Below are 13,366 nucleotides of genomic sequence, written 5' to 3' on the forward strand. Positions count from 1 at the left end.
CATGGGGGGGGGAGGGGGTCACTTTGAAACATGCTGGGCAGGTACAGAGCCCGGGGGACCCCAGAGGGCAGCCCCTGCTGCCCTTTCCTCACTTGGGGTGGCAGCGGACCACCAGTGCCCCCTATTTGCTGAGAGACTGCTCCAGAGGCAGCAAAGGAGGTGGCAGATCCAGTCTCCAAGGGGCTCCAAGGTTTCTGCCACAGCAGCAGCAGCAGCAGCGGGTGATGCATTCCTTGGAGGCTGCCCCTGCGGATCCTGCACCCAAGGGAGCCGCCTCGCTTTGCCCTGCCAGCAAGCTCACGTTCTTAATTCAGCCGCAGCATGCGGGGTCTTCCTAAGTTTCCTTTAGGCTGATCCCAGCAGTTGGGATTCCCAGGTAACATCAGAACCGGAGTCCCCAGTCAGAGACTAGCGCTCTGTCCCACCGCACCACTTTTCGGAATTTATTTTAAATTCAGAAGAAAACGAAGCCACCCGGTCAGAATGAGAGGTCCCTATATGGACCGGCCCCGTGCACAGCGCTCAACGTTTCCCTTTTTTAAGGGAAATTCCCTTATTCCGAATAGGATTCCTCGCAAGAAAAGGGGAAAGTTGACAGCTATGGCCCCGTGAGACTCCTCTTGCGTCCTTTCTCCGCGCAGCGGACAGGATCGCAAGCGGCGAGCGCGCGCCCCGCCACTTCCGACGGGGCGGCTTCGACCCACTGCCCACCCCGCGCCCACAGCGCAGCGGAGCCACCCAATGGGCGCGCCTCCTTCCCCCGCAGGCCCCGCCCCCGCCGCCCCTCCTCTTCCCCCACCCTCCCTCGCCTCCGCCGGTGACGTCACGCTCGGCTCCGCCGGCGCCATTTTGAAAGTGGAACCCGAGCGGGGGGAGGGGCTGGGTCAGGAGAGGAAGCCGGGCGCGGGGGAAGCCCTGGGAGCCAAGCCGCCTTGCCCGCTCCCGCCCCCCGGACGCCATCCGCCGCCATCCTCCCTCCGCGCTCCGCTTCAGCCCGGGACGGGGATAGCGCCGGGAAGCTGAGAGGCCGCTTCAGCCCGGCCGGCCACCCTTGGGAGCCCAACATGGCAGGTAAGGGCACGGCAGACCCTCGCGCTTCCCGGGGACGGGCGCCTCGCGAGCCCAGGGGCGGCCGAGGCAGGTGAGGGAGCTGGACCGGCCTCGCCTCTGGCGGAGCTTGCAGAGCTGCGCGGCTGCTGCTTGCTGCTGCACTTGCAGGCTGCCCTGGGGGAAGGCGCCGGGCTGCTTCCTCTTCCTCGCTCCCCTCGTCCTTTGCAATGCATTTCCCTCTGCAAATCTGCTCCGCTGCTCCATTATTATTATTCTTGCATCCTCATTTTCCTTGCTGTCCTCCGCCAATAGCTCAAGCGCCGAAGCACAAATGCCTGCTCTTGGTCTTAGTTCCCCTGCTCTTCTCCTCGCCTTCCCTCCTTCGACCATCCATTTATCCTTTTATTTCTAACAAGAGAGAAAGTCTCCCTTCCTTGCGAAGGCAGAGGCAGAAGTTGGGGGAGAAATCTCCAGGGATGGGCGTGCAGAGATGGATTTTCTTCTTCCCCCAGGCAGAGGTGGGGGTGATGCCGGGGTCTCATCCATTGCCTTCTGATCTCGCTTTCCCAAGTGTGTGTTTCTGCAAGCTTTGGCGTCGAGGCTTTTGCAGCCTTGCTTATGTCTGAAATGATGGGTCTGGTGCGAGTGGAGCTGCAGCTTGGCACTAATCTGCGTGCAGAACGAGGGATAGAGCAGCCTGGGGTGTTGGGTCTGGCAGGCAGATAGAGAAGCCTGGGCTTCCTCCATGTGGGGCGGTGCGAGGCGTGTTCTCTCTCAGAGGAGATGCCCCATGTTGCAGCGTGCTGGAGCTTGTGCTGGAGCTTGCACCGTGTAAGGGCTGCAAATCTGTCTCATCGCACGGGGTATGTGCTGCTGGTCCCATTTGTGTTCCTTTTTCTGGAATCCGTTCACCCACATCCCACACATTTAATTGCTTTGTGTTGGGAAGAGTCGCATGGGCGGCTGTATTTAGATTTGTGCCTTGCAGTCTCGCAACACTAGCCACACGCCTCCGTTTTGCCCTTCTTTTTTCATCAATGGGAGGAAAGCCATGAATGTAGCAGATTATAAATGTGATGTTGGGGAATGATGCACCAGTTTCCCCCCGGATAAAAGTGGAGTTTTCTGTCCTTTCATGAAAAGCCCTCGCCCCACCCAAATATCTATAGCCAGGAAAGTGTAAACTGGGGGTGAGCACCGGATGTGGGCCTTAGGGTAGGGGTCGCCAATGTGCTGCTTTCCAGGTGGCGTCTGATTCCATCAGCCCCTCCGCGTGGCTCATGGTCAGGGCTGATGGGAGTTGGAGTCCTGCAGGATCCGAGGCGGCTGCTGGCTCCCCCGGCCTTAGGAGCTCTTGCAGTTAGATGCACTTTTAAAATACATCTATATAACATGTAGCTAAACATCCTCTCACATTTCCAGGGTGCCTAAATATGGTAGAATGTGTCAGCACAAAGTAACAAAGAATGGTGGGAATAGAATATTTGTAGATTGTTTCCATTTTCCTGTGCTCTGATGGTTGTTTATGCTTCTGGCACGCTCATTCTTCTCCCGCCTTGAACTTTTTTCTTAAAGTTGCTCAGCCTTGTGTGGAGAGGGAAACCCGCCCTCAGTTCCCCCTTGCCAAGAGGCAACTGTTGCTCAGCTCTTCCAGAGAGACGACTTCTTGTTTGGGGGAATATGTCTTAGGGAAAGCTCCATTTTGACATCTTTCAGGAATTGAGGACGGCTTGCTCTTTCTTCATTCTCTCTCTTCCTGCCTGTATGAACCCAGCCCAAATGACTTGGTCTGAATGACATGCAGAAGAAATGGGTGGTGTCTTTTCTACATGTTTTGGTGGCAAGGTTCAAATGATTCACCGTCTTCCGCTGAGGCAGTAATGTTCCTGAAATTTTCTCTCCGGTCCATCTTTTACGGTAGTTTAAAGCTTATTCATAACAAAACAAAACAAAGCTCCTCAAACCCAACCTATGCAGGTTTGAGGGCTGGAGGTCCTCCTGTTTTTCTTTTAAATAAATACTTTGAATGTTAACATACTTATCTATGTGCATAAAAGACTCTGTTAATTCTTTAGAGCCTTTTACTCGGAGGGTGAAGCATGGCTCCTAAAATAAGTACATGGGCTTGTTTTAAGTGATAAATTACATGATTTCATTCTAGATCCTAGCAGCTTAATTGCAGTGTAGGAAAAATGAATGCAGAAAGTTAATTTCTTTGGTAAGAAGAGTAAAGTGTTTTGCTTCCTGCGTGAAATTCTAGCAGACATCAGTGGCATGCTTGTATTCAAAACTTGTATGGTTTCTGGATTTAATAGTTACATGGTTCTGAGAGATGTCAACAGTTTGTAGAGAAACTTATGTTTACTCTGTGCTTGATTTTTGAAATCTGGACTGATCCTCATCGACAAAAGTGTGTCTCTGTGTGTGGATGTGGGGTGGTGAAAGTGGAACAGTTTGATTGGGTTCCTAGCTTCTTCCATCTGCTTTGAAAATACTTGATTTCTGTGCTGTCTTCTCAGCACCACTGACTCCCCATGCCAGCAATCCCTGCTTACTAGAGTGGAATGCTGGCAGAGTTTAATGGGCAGGGTGTGGATTACTTTTGTTTAACTTTTGTTTTGTTTCTAGGAGCCGGAGGTGGCGGGAATGACATTCAGTGGTGTTTTTCTCAGGTGAAAGGGGCTGTGGATGACGATGTAGCTGAAGGTAAGAGCAATTAACCCTTGATATATATTTTTAAAAAATTTCAAACCTTCATAACTCACAAATGGGATGAGATAAATAATTAAAATTTTAGATTTAAACATTGTTTTGATCATTCAACAAGTGTACAAAATATTAACAAAACTGGATGACATGAGGTAAAAAAAGTTGGATCACTTGATATGGAATGACCCTTCTCCAAGTATTGGTTCACCTCTATAATGCAACATTAAAGCACCATTAAACTTTGTTCACATACACCAAGTAATGTACCTTTCTCATCCGATGCTATACTGTATGTTCTGTCCTACCAATCAGCACTATGGATACTTAGTTATCCAGTATTTTGGTTAGCCTGTATCACAGTGGCTTTGGAAATTCATGTGTGAAGTTTTCTGTCTGGGCTAACTGTAGTTATTGGAATCCAAAACCTGAAGGGCTGGCATAATTTTCTGCATGCTTGATTTTGCTGAGGTTATAGTACAGCATTAGGAATTCCCATTAGTTCTGAAGTATTCAAATGGAAAATGTGATAGAAGGTAGCATGCAACTATTATACTTCATAGGCAGGCCTGCGCGATGTATTGACATATCGCCCAGGACAAGCATGAGGGGCAGACTGGGATGGCAGCTTCACTCGGCGATATATTGTGAGTGACACCATCATCGCTCCTGAGTCCCTCTGCTACCAGTGCCCAGCGCACCCAGGGAGAAAAAAGCCGCAGCTGACAGTGGAGGCAGAGGGACTCAGGAACAGCAGAGATTTCACCAGTGATTTACCACTCTGCCCTCATAACCGTTGCAGAGGGAGAAACAAGTTGCATTGGCGAGGTGCGATACAGCTTGTTCTCCCCTCCACTTCTTTAAACTGCTTGGCTGAGGAGCCTGACAGGCCACTGCAGCTTTACGGAGCCCCCGGCCTGCCACCTGCTTGCACGAGGCAGCGGTGGGGTCGGGGCTCCATTAAAGTGCTCCCGCTCCCCGGCTGAGGGAGCCCCGATTCTTCTCCTCCATGCATGCAAGCAGGAGAAGGATCAGGGCTGCTCAGCTGGGGAGCAGGAGGCTTTGCACCCCCCCCAGCTGAAGAAGTCGAATGGAGCCCCCACCTGGCCTCCGGCTTGCGTAAGCCAGAGAAAAGGCAATTATTTTAAAAACCATTAAACATGAATAAAATTAAAACTATATATACACATACACACATATAAAACTTGTTTAAAACATGCAAATAATTACAGTAAAAATAGCTTGGCACCAGCCCTTTCATTAAAAGCAATCAGTTCCCAAAAGTCTGTCGGAACAAGGAGGTTTTCACCTGTTGGCGGAAGGACAGCAAGGAGGGAGCCAGTCTAGCTTCTCCAGGGATCCCTCCAGAGTTCCAGAGTCTGGGAGCAGCCACCATTAGTATACAAGATATTAATCAGAGCATCATGCAAATTTGACATTTAGCGAATGTCACCACGGAGTCCAATCCATTGCATAGTTCTGCCACTTAAGAAGGCAGTCTTATAGCATTGAGGAGGACTTACAGTGGTGCCTCGCAAGACGAAATTAATTCGTTCCGCAAGTCTCTTCGTCTTGCGGTTTTTTCGTCTTGCGATGCACGGTTTCCCATAGGAATGCATTGAAAATCAATTAATGCGTTCCTAGGGAAACCGCCTTCAGACCAGGTCCGGGGACAGTCTGTCCCCGGACCTCTTCTGAAGGCTGGGGGGGGCAAGGGCTTTTCTTCTCACCCCCAGCATTTTAAAAAACCCTGGGACGGGCGATCTTAAAATGCTGGCGGGCGGCATTTTAAAATCGCCCCGGACAGCGGAGGACTTCTCCGCTGTCCGGGGCGATTTAAAAGCCCCTGGGAAGGCAGGCAGGGGGGGACAAAGACTTTCGCCCCCCGCCCGCCTTCAGAAGGTGTTCCCACCCCCCCGCCCGGCTTCGCAGCAGCGCTACGAAGCCCGGCGGCTGGGGCAGGTGCTCCCGCCCCCCACCCCGCTTCGGAGCAGCGTTCCGAAGCGGGGTGGCTGGGGCAGATGTTCCCACCCCCCGCCCGGCTTCGCAGCAGCGCTACGAAGCCGGGCGGCTGGGGCAGGTGCTCCCGCCCCCCCACCCCGCTTCGGAGCAGCCGCTTGCTTCAAAAGAGGTCCGGGGGCAGCGGGAGCGCTTCCTGCTGCCCCCGGACCTCTTTTGAAGCAAGGGGCGGTGGGGAGAAGCGATCTCCCGGCCACCCCTTGCTTCAAAAGAGAAGACCCGCTGTCCCCGGGGCAAGCTTCGTTTTGCGAAGCAAGCCCATAGGGAAATTCGTCTTGCGAGGCAACTTGAAAACGAAAAAACCTTTCGTTTTGCGAGTTTTTCGTCTCTCGAGGCGTTCGTCTTGCGGGGTACCACTGTATTCCCAAGCAAGCATGCATGCCAAGGTTTGCAGTCTTAACCTGAAATAATCTAGTTTCATTTTTCCTGAGGCTGGGACCATAGCTCTCTGATAGAGCACTGTGTTTGTGTGCAGGAGGTCCCATGTTCAGTTCTTGTCATCTCCAGTTAAAAAGCATTACAGGTAGTCGGGATGGGGAAGCCCCTTGGCCTGGAGCCTTGGAGAACTGCTGCAGTCTGGGTAGGGCAGTGATCGGGAACTGGATCTTGCCCACCTTCCATAGGTCGAGATTGGCAGGTGGGTGGGGCCACTCACTTATCAGTCACGTAACATTGCACAGCCCATGAAATGCCAACAAGCAGCTGGCTTTGAGTCTTGTGAAGCCCTTAACCACAGCACTTTGTAGATGCCACCAATCAGCTGATCAGTGGTGTCCACAAACTTCACTCTGGGCTTGGGCCATGTTGGCCAGAATGGCCTCACAGGCCAAATGGGGAGGCCTGGCAAGCCTGTTCTGACCCACAGGCAGGAGGTTCCCAACCCCTGGGTTAGACAAATCACAGCATACTTTGTCTTCTTCTTGATAGTATAATTGGCGTATAGTACCAGGCTATCCATCTAGCCTAGTATTGTCTGCTCAGACTGGCAGTGGCTCTCCTGGGTTTCAGAACAGAGGTCTTTGCCATAACTTGGTACCTGATTCTTTTTTAAAGAACAAAAACAGAGACATGCCAGGTGTGAAACCTGGAACCTTCTTCAGGCAAAGCAAGTTCTCTGCCGCTGAAATATGGTCCTCTGCAAGCAGCCTCTGCTTACTACATCTCAATTGTCATTCAAGGAACACACCCCATGCCACTGCTGCCACTCTGTGAGGCAGGTCAGACAGAGAGAGACAGTGACTGACCCTTGGTCACCCATTGAGCTTCATAGTTGAGAAGGGCTTGAAGCTGAGTATCCCAGGTCCTCGTTTGACACGCGGTCTAACCACTACACCACACTGTATATTTATACATGATATATGATCTAAAAATAATAAATTTCAGGAGCCACAAGACTCTTACTTTTGCAGCAGCAGACTAAACACAGCTACCCTTCTGGGAACCTTTATATATTATTTCCTCAGAGCAAACGAGACGCTTCATTGAGCTAAAAATTTGCATCCTTACTTCTGAAGGCAAGCTTTTAAAGTCCACTTCTGAAGCATAAGGATTCAGCAGTTTCTAAGGGCTGCTACTGTATCAGCTGTATACTGTATACTGTTGCCGTGCGTAATGTAGCAACCTAGCAGAGTGGTTGTAAGAGGGGCTGGGAAAGTGCCATGTGCAGGCTCTCCACTGCAATCTTACCAGCCAAGAGTGAAAGTTGAGGCAGGGATTTTCCTTTGCACCACCAGCTCCTAGCTGGCATGGTGGAGGGAGCCACATTGGGCCCCTCTTCAAGGAGAGGACGGTAGGCTGGGACAATGTATTGATACATCACCCAGGACCGATATGAGGGACGGACCACAATGGTGGCTTCACTTGGCGGTACATTGAGAGTGAAACTGCCACCACTTCTGAGTCCCTCTGCCACCAGTGCGCCGAGGGAGAAGCAAGTCGGAGGCAGGGGGACTCAGAATTACAATTCCCACCATCCCTGGTGGCCGGAGCTAATAACATCCAGTAACATCTGGGGAGACAGGTTCCCCATTCGCATTCTAGACAATAGCTTGATGGCCACAAGAGATTCAGTGTCCCAGTAAATGACTATCTACAGCCCTCCAATGGATTTTGCTGTATTGATCTCAGCTGTATTGGCTGTTTCAGAAGTAATGCTTGCAGCCTGTGAACAGCAGCTGGGATTGAGAGGTTGCTGCAGGAACATCTGCTTCATCATCTCCCTTCCCTCCCCCAACACCAGCTGATAACCATGATTAAGGGAAATATTTACCAGTAGGATCTGGAACCAACATTTGAGCATGGTTTCAAAAAGCGAAAAAACAGGTGCCTTGGTTAAGGCTAACCCTGTTGTTTTGCTTTACAGTGTGCATGATTCGGGAGGTGTTCCTAAAAGGCCTGGAAGGAGGGAGGCTATATTCTATGGAAAAAGAGAAATGGATAGCTGTATGCAGTGGCGTAGCCTGGGGGGTGCAGGGGGGGCCGGCCGCACCGGGCGCAACATCTGGGGGTTAGGGGGCGCAAAATACTTGCCTTGCCCCGGGTGCTGAAAACCCACGCTACGCCACTGGCTGTATGCACAAGTCTAACCACTAGAGAGGGTTTAATTTTGCAGTCACAGGAAATGCCAGATAAACACAATATCTCCTGGTTCCAACACATTGCAGGAGCAGGAGGATTTGAACATGCTCTTGATCCCTCCCTTCCAAGAGGCCAATAATGGCTCAATAATGGCCTTCAGGAAAAGGATTGTAGCTTAGTGGTAGAGCAGGTGCTTTGCATGCAGAAGGTCTCGGGCTCAATCCCCAGCAAATTCCAACAGTGGGAGATGTTACTGCCTTCATGCCCTTCTTAGCCCATGCCTGAGACCTTGGAGAGCTGCTGCCAATCGGTGTTGACAATACTGAACTAGATGTGCCAGTAGTCTGACTGTATGTCTTCCTATAAATGCGTCTTTCTATGTTGGTGAACTTGAATGGTTAAAAGTGACCTAAATGAAGTTCAGAGTTTCTTACTCTGCATTATCATATCTCTAGAGAACAACACCCAAACCTGTTCCTAGTAGCAGGTTTATTTACACAATTTAAGGAAACGTGTTGGTTTGCTTTACTATTAATCATGAGGCTGTCTAGCATGCAGATTCTTTTCTTCTACCTTGGTGGAGCATGCAATAACATCAGAGTTGCACAGTTTTCTGAGAGGGGCTTCTGTTAATCCAAGACTGACAGATGGATAGATTCCTTGTTCAGGAGCATTTGGTAGTAGATGCAGAATGATGATCTAGGAACTTCTTCCTCTTGATGGTCTCATCAAGCCTTGGGCAAGGAGGAAAAGTCAAAGGTGTCCAACTTTCTCAGAATTGGGAAACCATCTTGAAAATGCAAGTTGGGGCAATCAAGGTCGTCTGTGTGACTTTGTAATTCATTTGTAATTGTAATTTAAGGGTTGTACCCAATTCTAGTTTTATTTGGAGCTGATTTACTGAGGTTAATGAATATGATTAACTCAGGTTTATTAATTTCAGAGGGTTCATTCTGAGTAGAGCTTAGTTGAATACAACCCTAAGTTTAGTTGTAATTCATTTTATTTATTGACAGTGATAATAAGTTGCTCTTCCAAATTATTCAAGGTAGTATTTGTTTTAAAATACTAAACAAAGCAAATGTTAAAACAGTGTTCTCTTTAGGGGCACATGGCCTGCGCTGTTTCTCTCCCGCTTTCCCTTGGAGCACTTAGGTCTTTAAATTTGGGGGTGGAAGGAGCATTCCCTATTATACCTATTGAGCTATTTGTCCATCTTTTGTTTTGAGATGCTGTCTGCCTGGCCTCAAAAATTTTGTAGCCATCAAGATTTGGGATTTGGGGTCATTTTGAATGGTCTTCTTTCAAAGCTTCCCTCTTCGACCCTTGGCCAAGTTATTCAAGTTCCCAGACCCTGCATTTCCCCTTCTGGGAATCAGGCTGTTGACTTCTGACGTAAGTGGAGGTCAACATTAATTGATGGCACTAATTTGGTACAGCTTGTCATGTTTCTGATACTGTTACTTTTTCAATCTGAGCATTCTTTAAGGATGAATGTTGCAGATGAAGTTTCCTCAGGTTCCTCACCTCTTAATTTCAGGAAATGAAGATGGCAGTGCGACAGAATTAAAAAGCCTTTTTTTTTTTTTTGCTTGTCTAGCTATTTTTTGTATTTTGAAACAAGTGCCTGCAAACATTGCAAGTTTGCTTCAAATTTGCAAAGTGGCTGTGGAACTCAGACATTTTAAACCCCAAGTTCATTGTGTGAGAGTGCAAAACTAAGGTTGAATTGAAGGGCACCAGCTGCATTTCAGCTTTTAGCTGCTATTGAATCTTTTAGTACAGGGTTTAGCAATAGAACATCTGTCCAGCATGCATTTCATTGGAGATACTGTATTTGACAGCTCTAAAATGTTCAGTTGGTTATCAAGTAGATCATCTGATACTGCAGTAAAGGGGAGCTGATGGTCTGTTGAGGAAGGAAGGTTGAGGTGTGGAGTCTATTGCTATGTGATTGGGAGTCCTAAATTCTGTGCTAGAATACCCCAGCTGCTATAACAACAAAACCAAAATGTATTCAGTAAATTGAATAAATTAAGACAGCTATCTTAATTTAACATTCAAAAGGCTGGCAATGTTTTCTGATTTCTAATTATTAGGGTGAAAAAACCACATCAATAAAAAAAAACCGTCAATTTTTACAGGGCTTGGTGAAGTAAATATATCAAGTTCAATCAGGTATACTTCTATCCAGGCAAAGCGGTATCTGTCTCAGTGCTAGCTGTGGGCAAGATGATACTTTCAAGATGCCAAGGTGCCCCAGAAGCCTAGAATCCCAGAACTTTGCACAGGGTACCCAGGAAATAAAAACCTGTGCTTCACAGAGATTTGAGTTTTAGAGTGATTTAGATTCAGTCACCAGGATGAAGCTGGCTTTTCTAAGCAATCATCAAAGGAGTCCCTACATGTCGCAAGGCACAGTGTATTTCATCTGTCCAGACTCAAAACTACAAAGGTATTGATAACCGCCATCCAGGTCATAGTCCCAATGAATTGGTGCAGGCTACTTTTAGGATGGAGTCAATGAAGTTAGGGCAAAGAATTCTCTAAGGCTTCCTTCATTCCTCAGATTATATGAAAGATGTGGAGAAATTCTGACCCTGCAGCCACCCTGGACATTCCCAGAGGTCTTTGCAATAGGTTGTATGAGGTGCCAGCCAAGTGGGGGGGGGGTGCCTTCTTGGACTGATGTTAACACATGGAGTAGCATTGCTTTCAACTTGACTGGCACTCTGGGAAAAGTGGGTACCTCTGCAGAAGAGACTGGAGCAGAGCACTGAATGTTGGCCATTCCACATTTAGAGGACTTGGGTCCAGCGTTAGAAACCCAGATATATAATCTAGGCACCAAATGGCTCCTTAAACCAGGGTTGCCGACGCCAAAATGGAATTGTCTAGTTGCCATTTATTGGGAAAGATGGTCCCAAAGTCTGATTTTTCAAATGATGACTGACTGTAGTTGATTCTCAGTTAAACATCTGGCTAATTCAAATGACAACCTTGAGCTAGGTTAAGAGCTTTGAAAACTTAAAGAAGAAAAGCTACCTGGTCCAGGGACTGTTCACATATATATTGGCTTATTCCAAGCTCTTTTTCTTAATGGTGACTGCTTCTGGTCAGGCTGCACAGAAAAAGCAACTTGGTCCCAGAAATTCATTCTGACGGGGCAGATAAAATATAACTGATAGAATTCTACAGGATGTGGTATTAAAATAGTCCAGATCAAGTGATTCTCAGATGGTGGAGATGTCAGGCGCCATTATTGGTGCCTAGGAATCTTCACTTGGTCGCAAGTGGTTGAACACCAGGTGCAAAATGCTAATTTCAAACATTGCTTGGGTCCAGCAGATTACCAGCTTATAGTGACAAAATGCTGTGAGTACATTGCACCAGTTCCTGCTGTAATACCTCGTTCTTCAAGGAGCGGAACATTCAATTTCTGAATGGTTTGAAGACATACACCAAATAATTTCTTAATTACCATCCTCCCACAAACTGCAGAAACGTGTGATGCATGCAAAAACTATTCTGTTTTCAGACAAAAGTTGGCAAATGGGAAAGAGTGAAACTGCTACAGTGCAAGATTTATTGTGTGTAGCAAAGTCTGAAGAAGGGATACTGAGCCCTTATAAAGCCATTTTCTTGCACTGGAGCTAAAACCACAGAACCTTAGGGTCAGTGGTGCTGCTTTGTGGGGGAATTCTTAACAAAAGTACTTTACTACTAGTGATTAGCAGTTGAACAGTTGCAGAATGGGTAGGATTAAAGAAGAAAAATAGTTCCCTGCAATTTATTTAGGAAGGCTTGTCGGTAAGCAATGCAAGCAAATGCATGTCTACTCACAAGCAAACCCTACTGAGTTCAATGAGGCTTACTCCCAGGAAAGTAGAAGTAAGTTTAGTTGAATTCAGTGGGGCTTAAGATTCCACTTAATCCTCTGAGTGGGGAAGCAGATGCAACTTGACTGGAAATCACTCAAACTATTCTTAAATTGCTTGAAAATATATTAAATATGGAAATTTATTTAATAGTTTTATTAAATCTACTACTTCCTTACATTTTAAAGCCCTCCATTGCCATGGGGAGGTGTGGCGAAGCCCTTTGCTGCCCCAGGGTCTGCCGCAGGGATGCCCGACGAGGCCCTTTGCCACCAGGGATAGTTGCGGCAAGGTCCTCCTCCGCTGTGGGGGTGCCCGGCGAGGCCTCCTGCCACTGCGTGTATATATATTGTGATATATTAAGATACTATGATGTTTAGCTGGGGATACATCACAATGTTGAAAACCAGATGTTGCCCAGCCCTACTCTTATGCACTTGTTTCCTTTGCTTTGACTACAGTTTTTAAACTAACTTTTTAAAAGAGAACTGACTCCCTGGAGGGGTTTAGACCGGAGTGAACTACTGTAGCAAGCATAGGCAAACTTGGCCCTCCAGATGTTTTTGGGGCTACAACATCCCTAGCTAACAGGACCAGTGGTCAGGGATGATGGGAGTTGTAGTCCCAAAACATCTGGAGGGCCGGGTTTGCCTATGCCTGTACTGTACCATCCCCTTAATTCCCATGAATGCCTGAATAATTACTTTCAAGAGGAGAAATGGTCCAGTGGCTGTTTGCTCTCAAGGGCAACAGTTTGCAAGATGTGTGTTCCTGTTGCGGTGGTGACCACTTCATCTGCACAATGTGTCACTTTTCCTCCAATTGTGTTTTTCCTTTTTAAAAGTGTCGAGGCCATTTGATAGATTGATTTGACCTATTTCCTCCTCCTCATCCCCCTCCTCCTGGAAAGGTCCTGGAACGTGGGTACCAGCACAGCTGAAAATGAAAGAGTCAAATCACACTTTGTAAAATGTGTTCTGAGAGGTCCATAGAGCATGGTGAGCCTTTCGAATGATATATATACTGCAAATAGAGCAGATATCGTGGGTTTACTAAATCTGCCCTAGAAAATCTAAAGGAGGAGAAATTGTCAATCAGTGTGTAACTTTTTCTGATTGCAAATTTGTGGTACTGCT

The 13,366-nt window shown here is 47.8% G+C and overlaps 1 protein-coding gene across 4 annotated transcripts in view; it reads left to right on the forward strand.

The window, feature by feature from the left end:
* The first annotated feature begins 822 nt into the window (after positions 1 to 822).
* PPP2R2A (protein phosphatase 2 regulatory subunit Balpha) overlaps positions 823 to 13,366 on the forward strand; it is a 67,523-nt gene continuing 54,979 nt past the window's right edge. For 2 of the 4 annotated variants that reach the window (XM_081171718.1, XM_081171719.1), the window contains exons 1-2: positions 823 to 1,071; positions 3,679 to 3,756. In XM_081171718.1, coding sequence (XP_081027844.1) covers positions 1,065 to 1,071; positions 3,679 to 3,756 — 85 coding nt within the window. In that variant the 5' untranslated portion in view covers positions 823 to 1,064. Of the gene's footprint in view, positions 1,072 to 2,915; positions 2,968 to 3,678; positions 3,757 to 13,366 lie in introns of those variants that run through there. The other 2 variants (XM_081171716.1, XM_081171717.1) reach the window with 1 other exon arrangement.

This window comes from Podarcis bocagei, assembly GCF_964188305.1.
Source record: "Podarcis bocagei genome assembly, chromosome: 15".
Taxonomy (NCBI): Eukaryota; Metazoa; Chordata; class Lepidosauria; order Squamata; family Lacertidae; genus Podarcis; species Podarcis bocagei.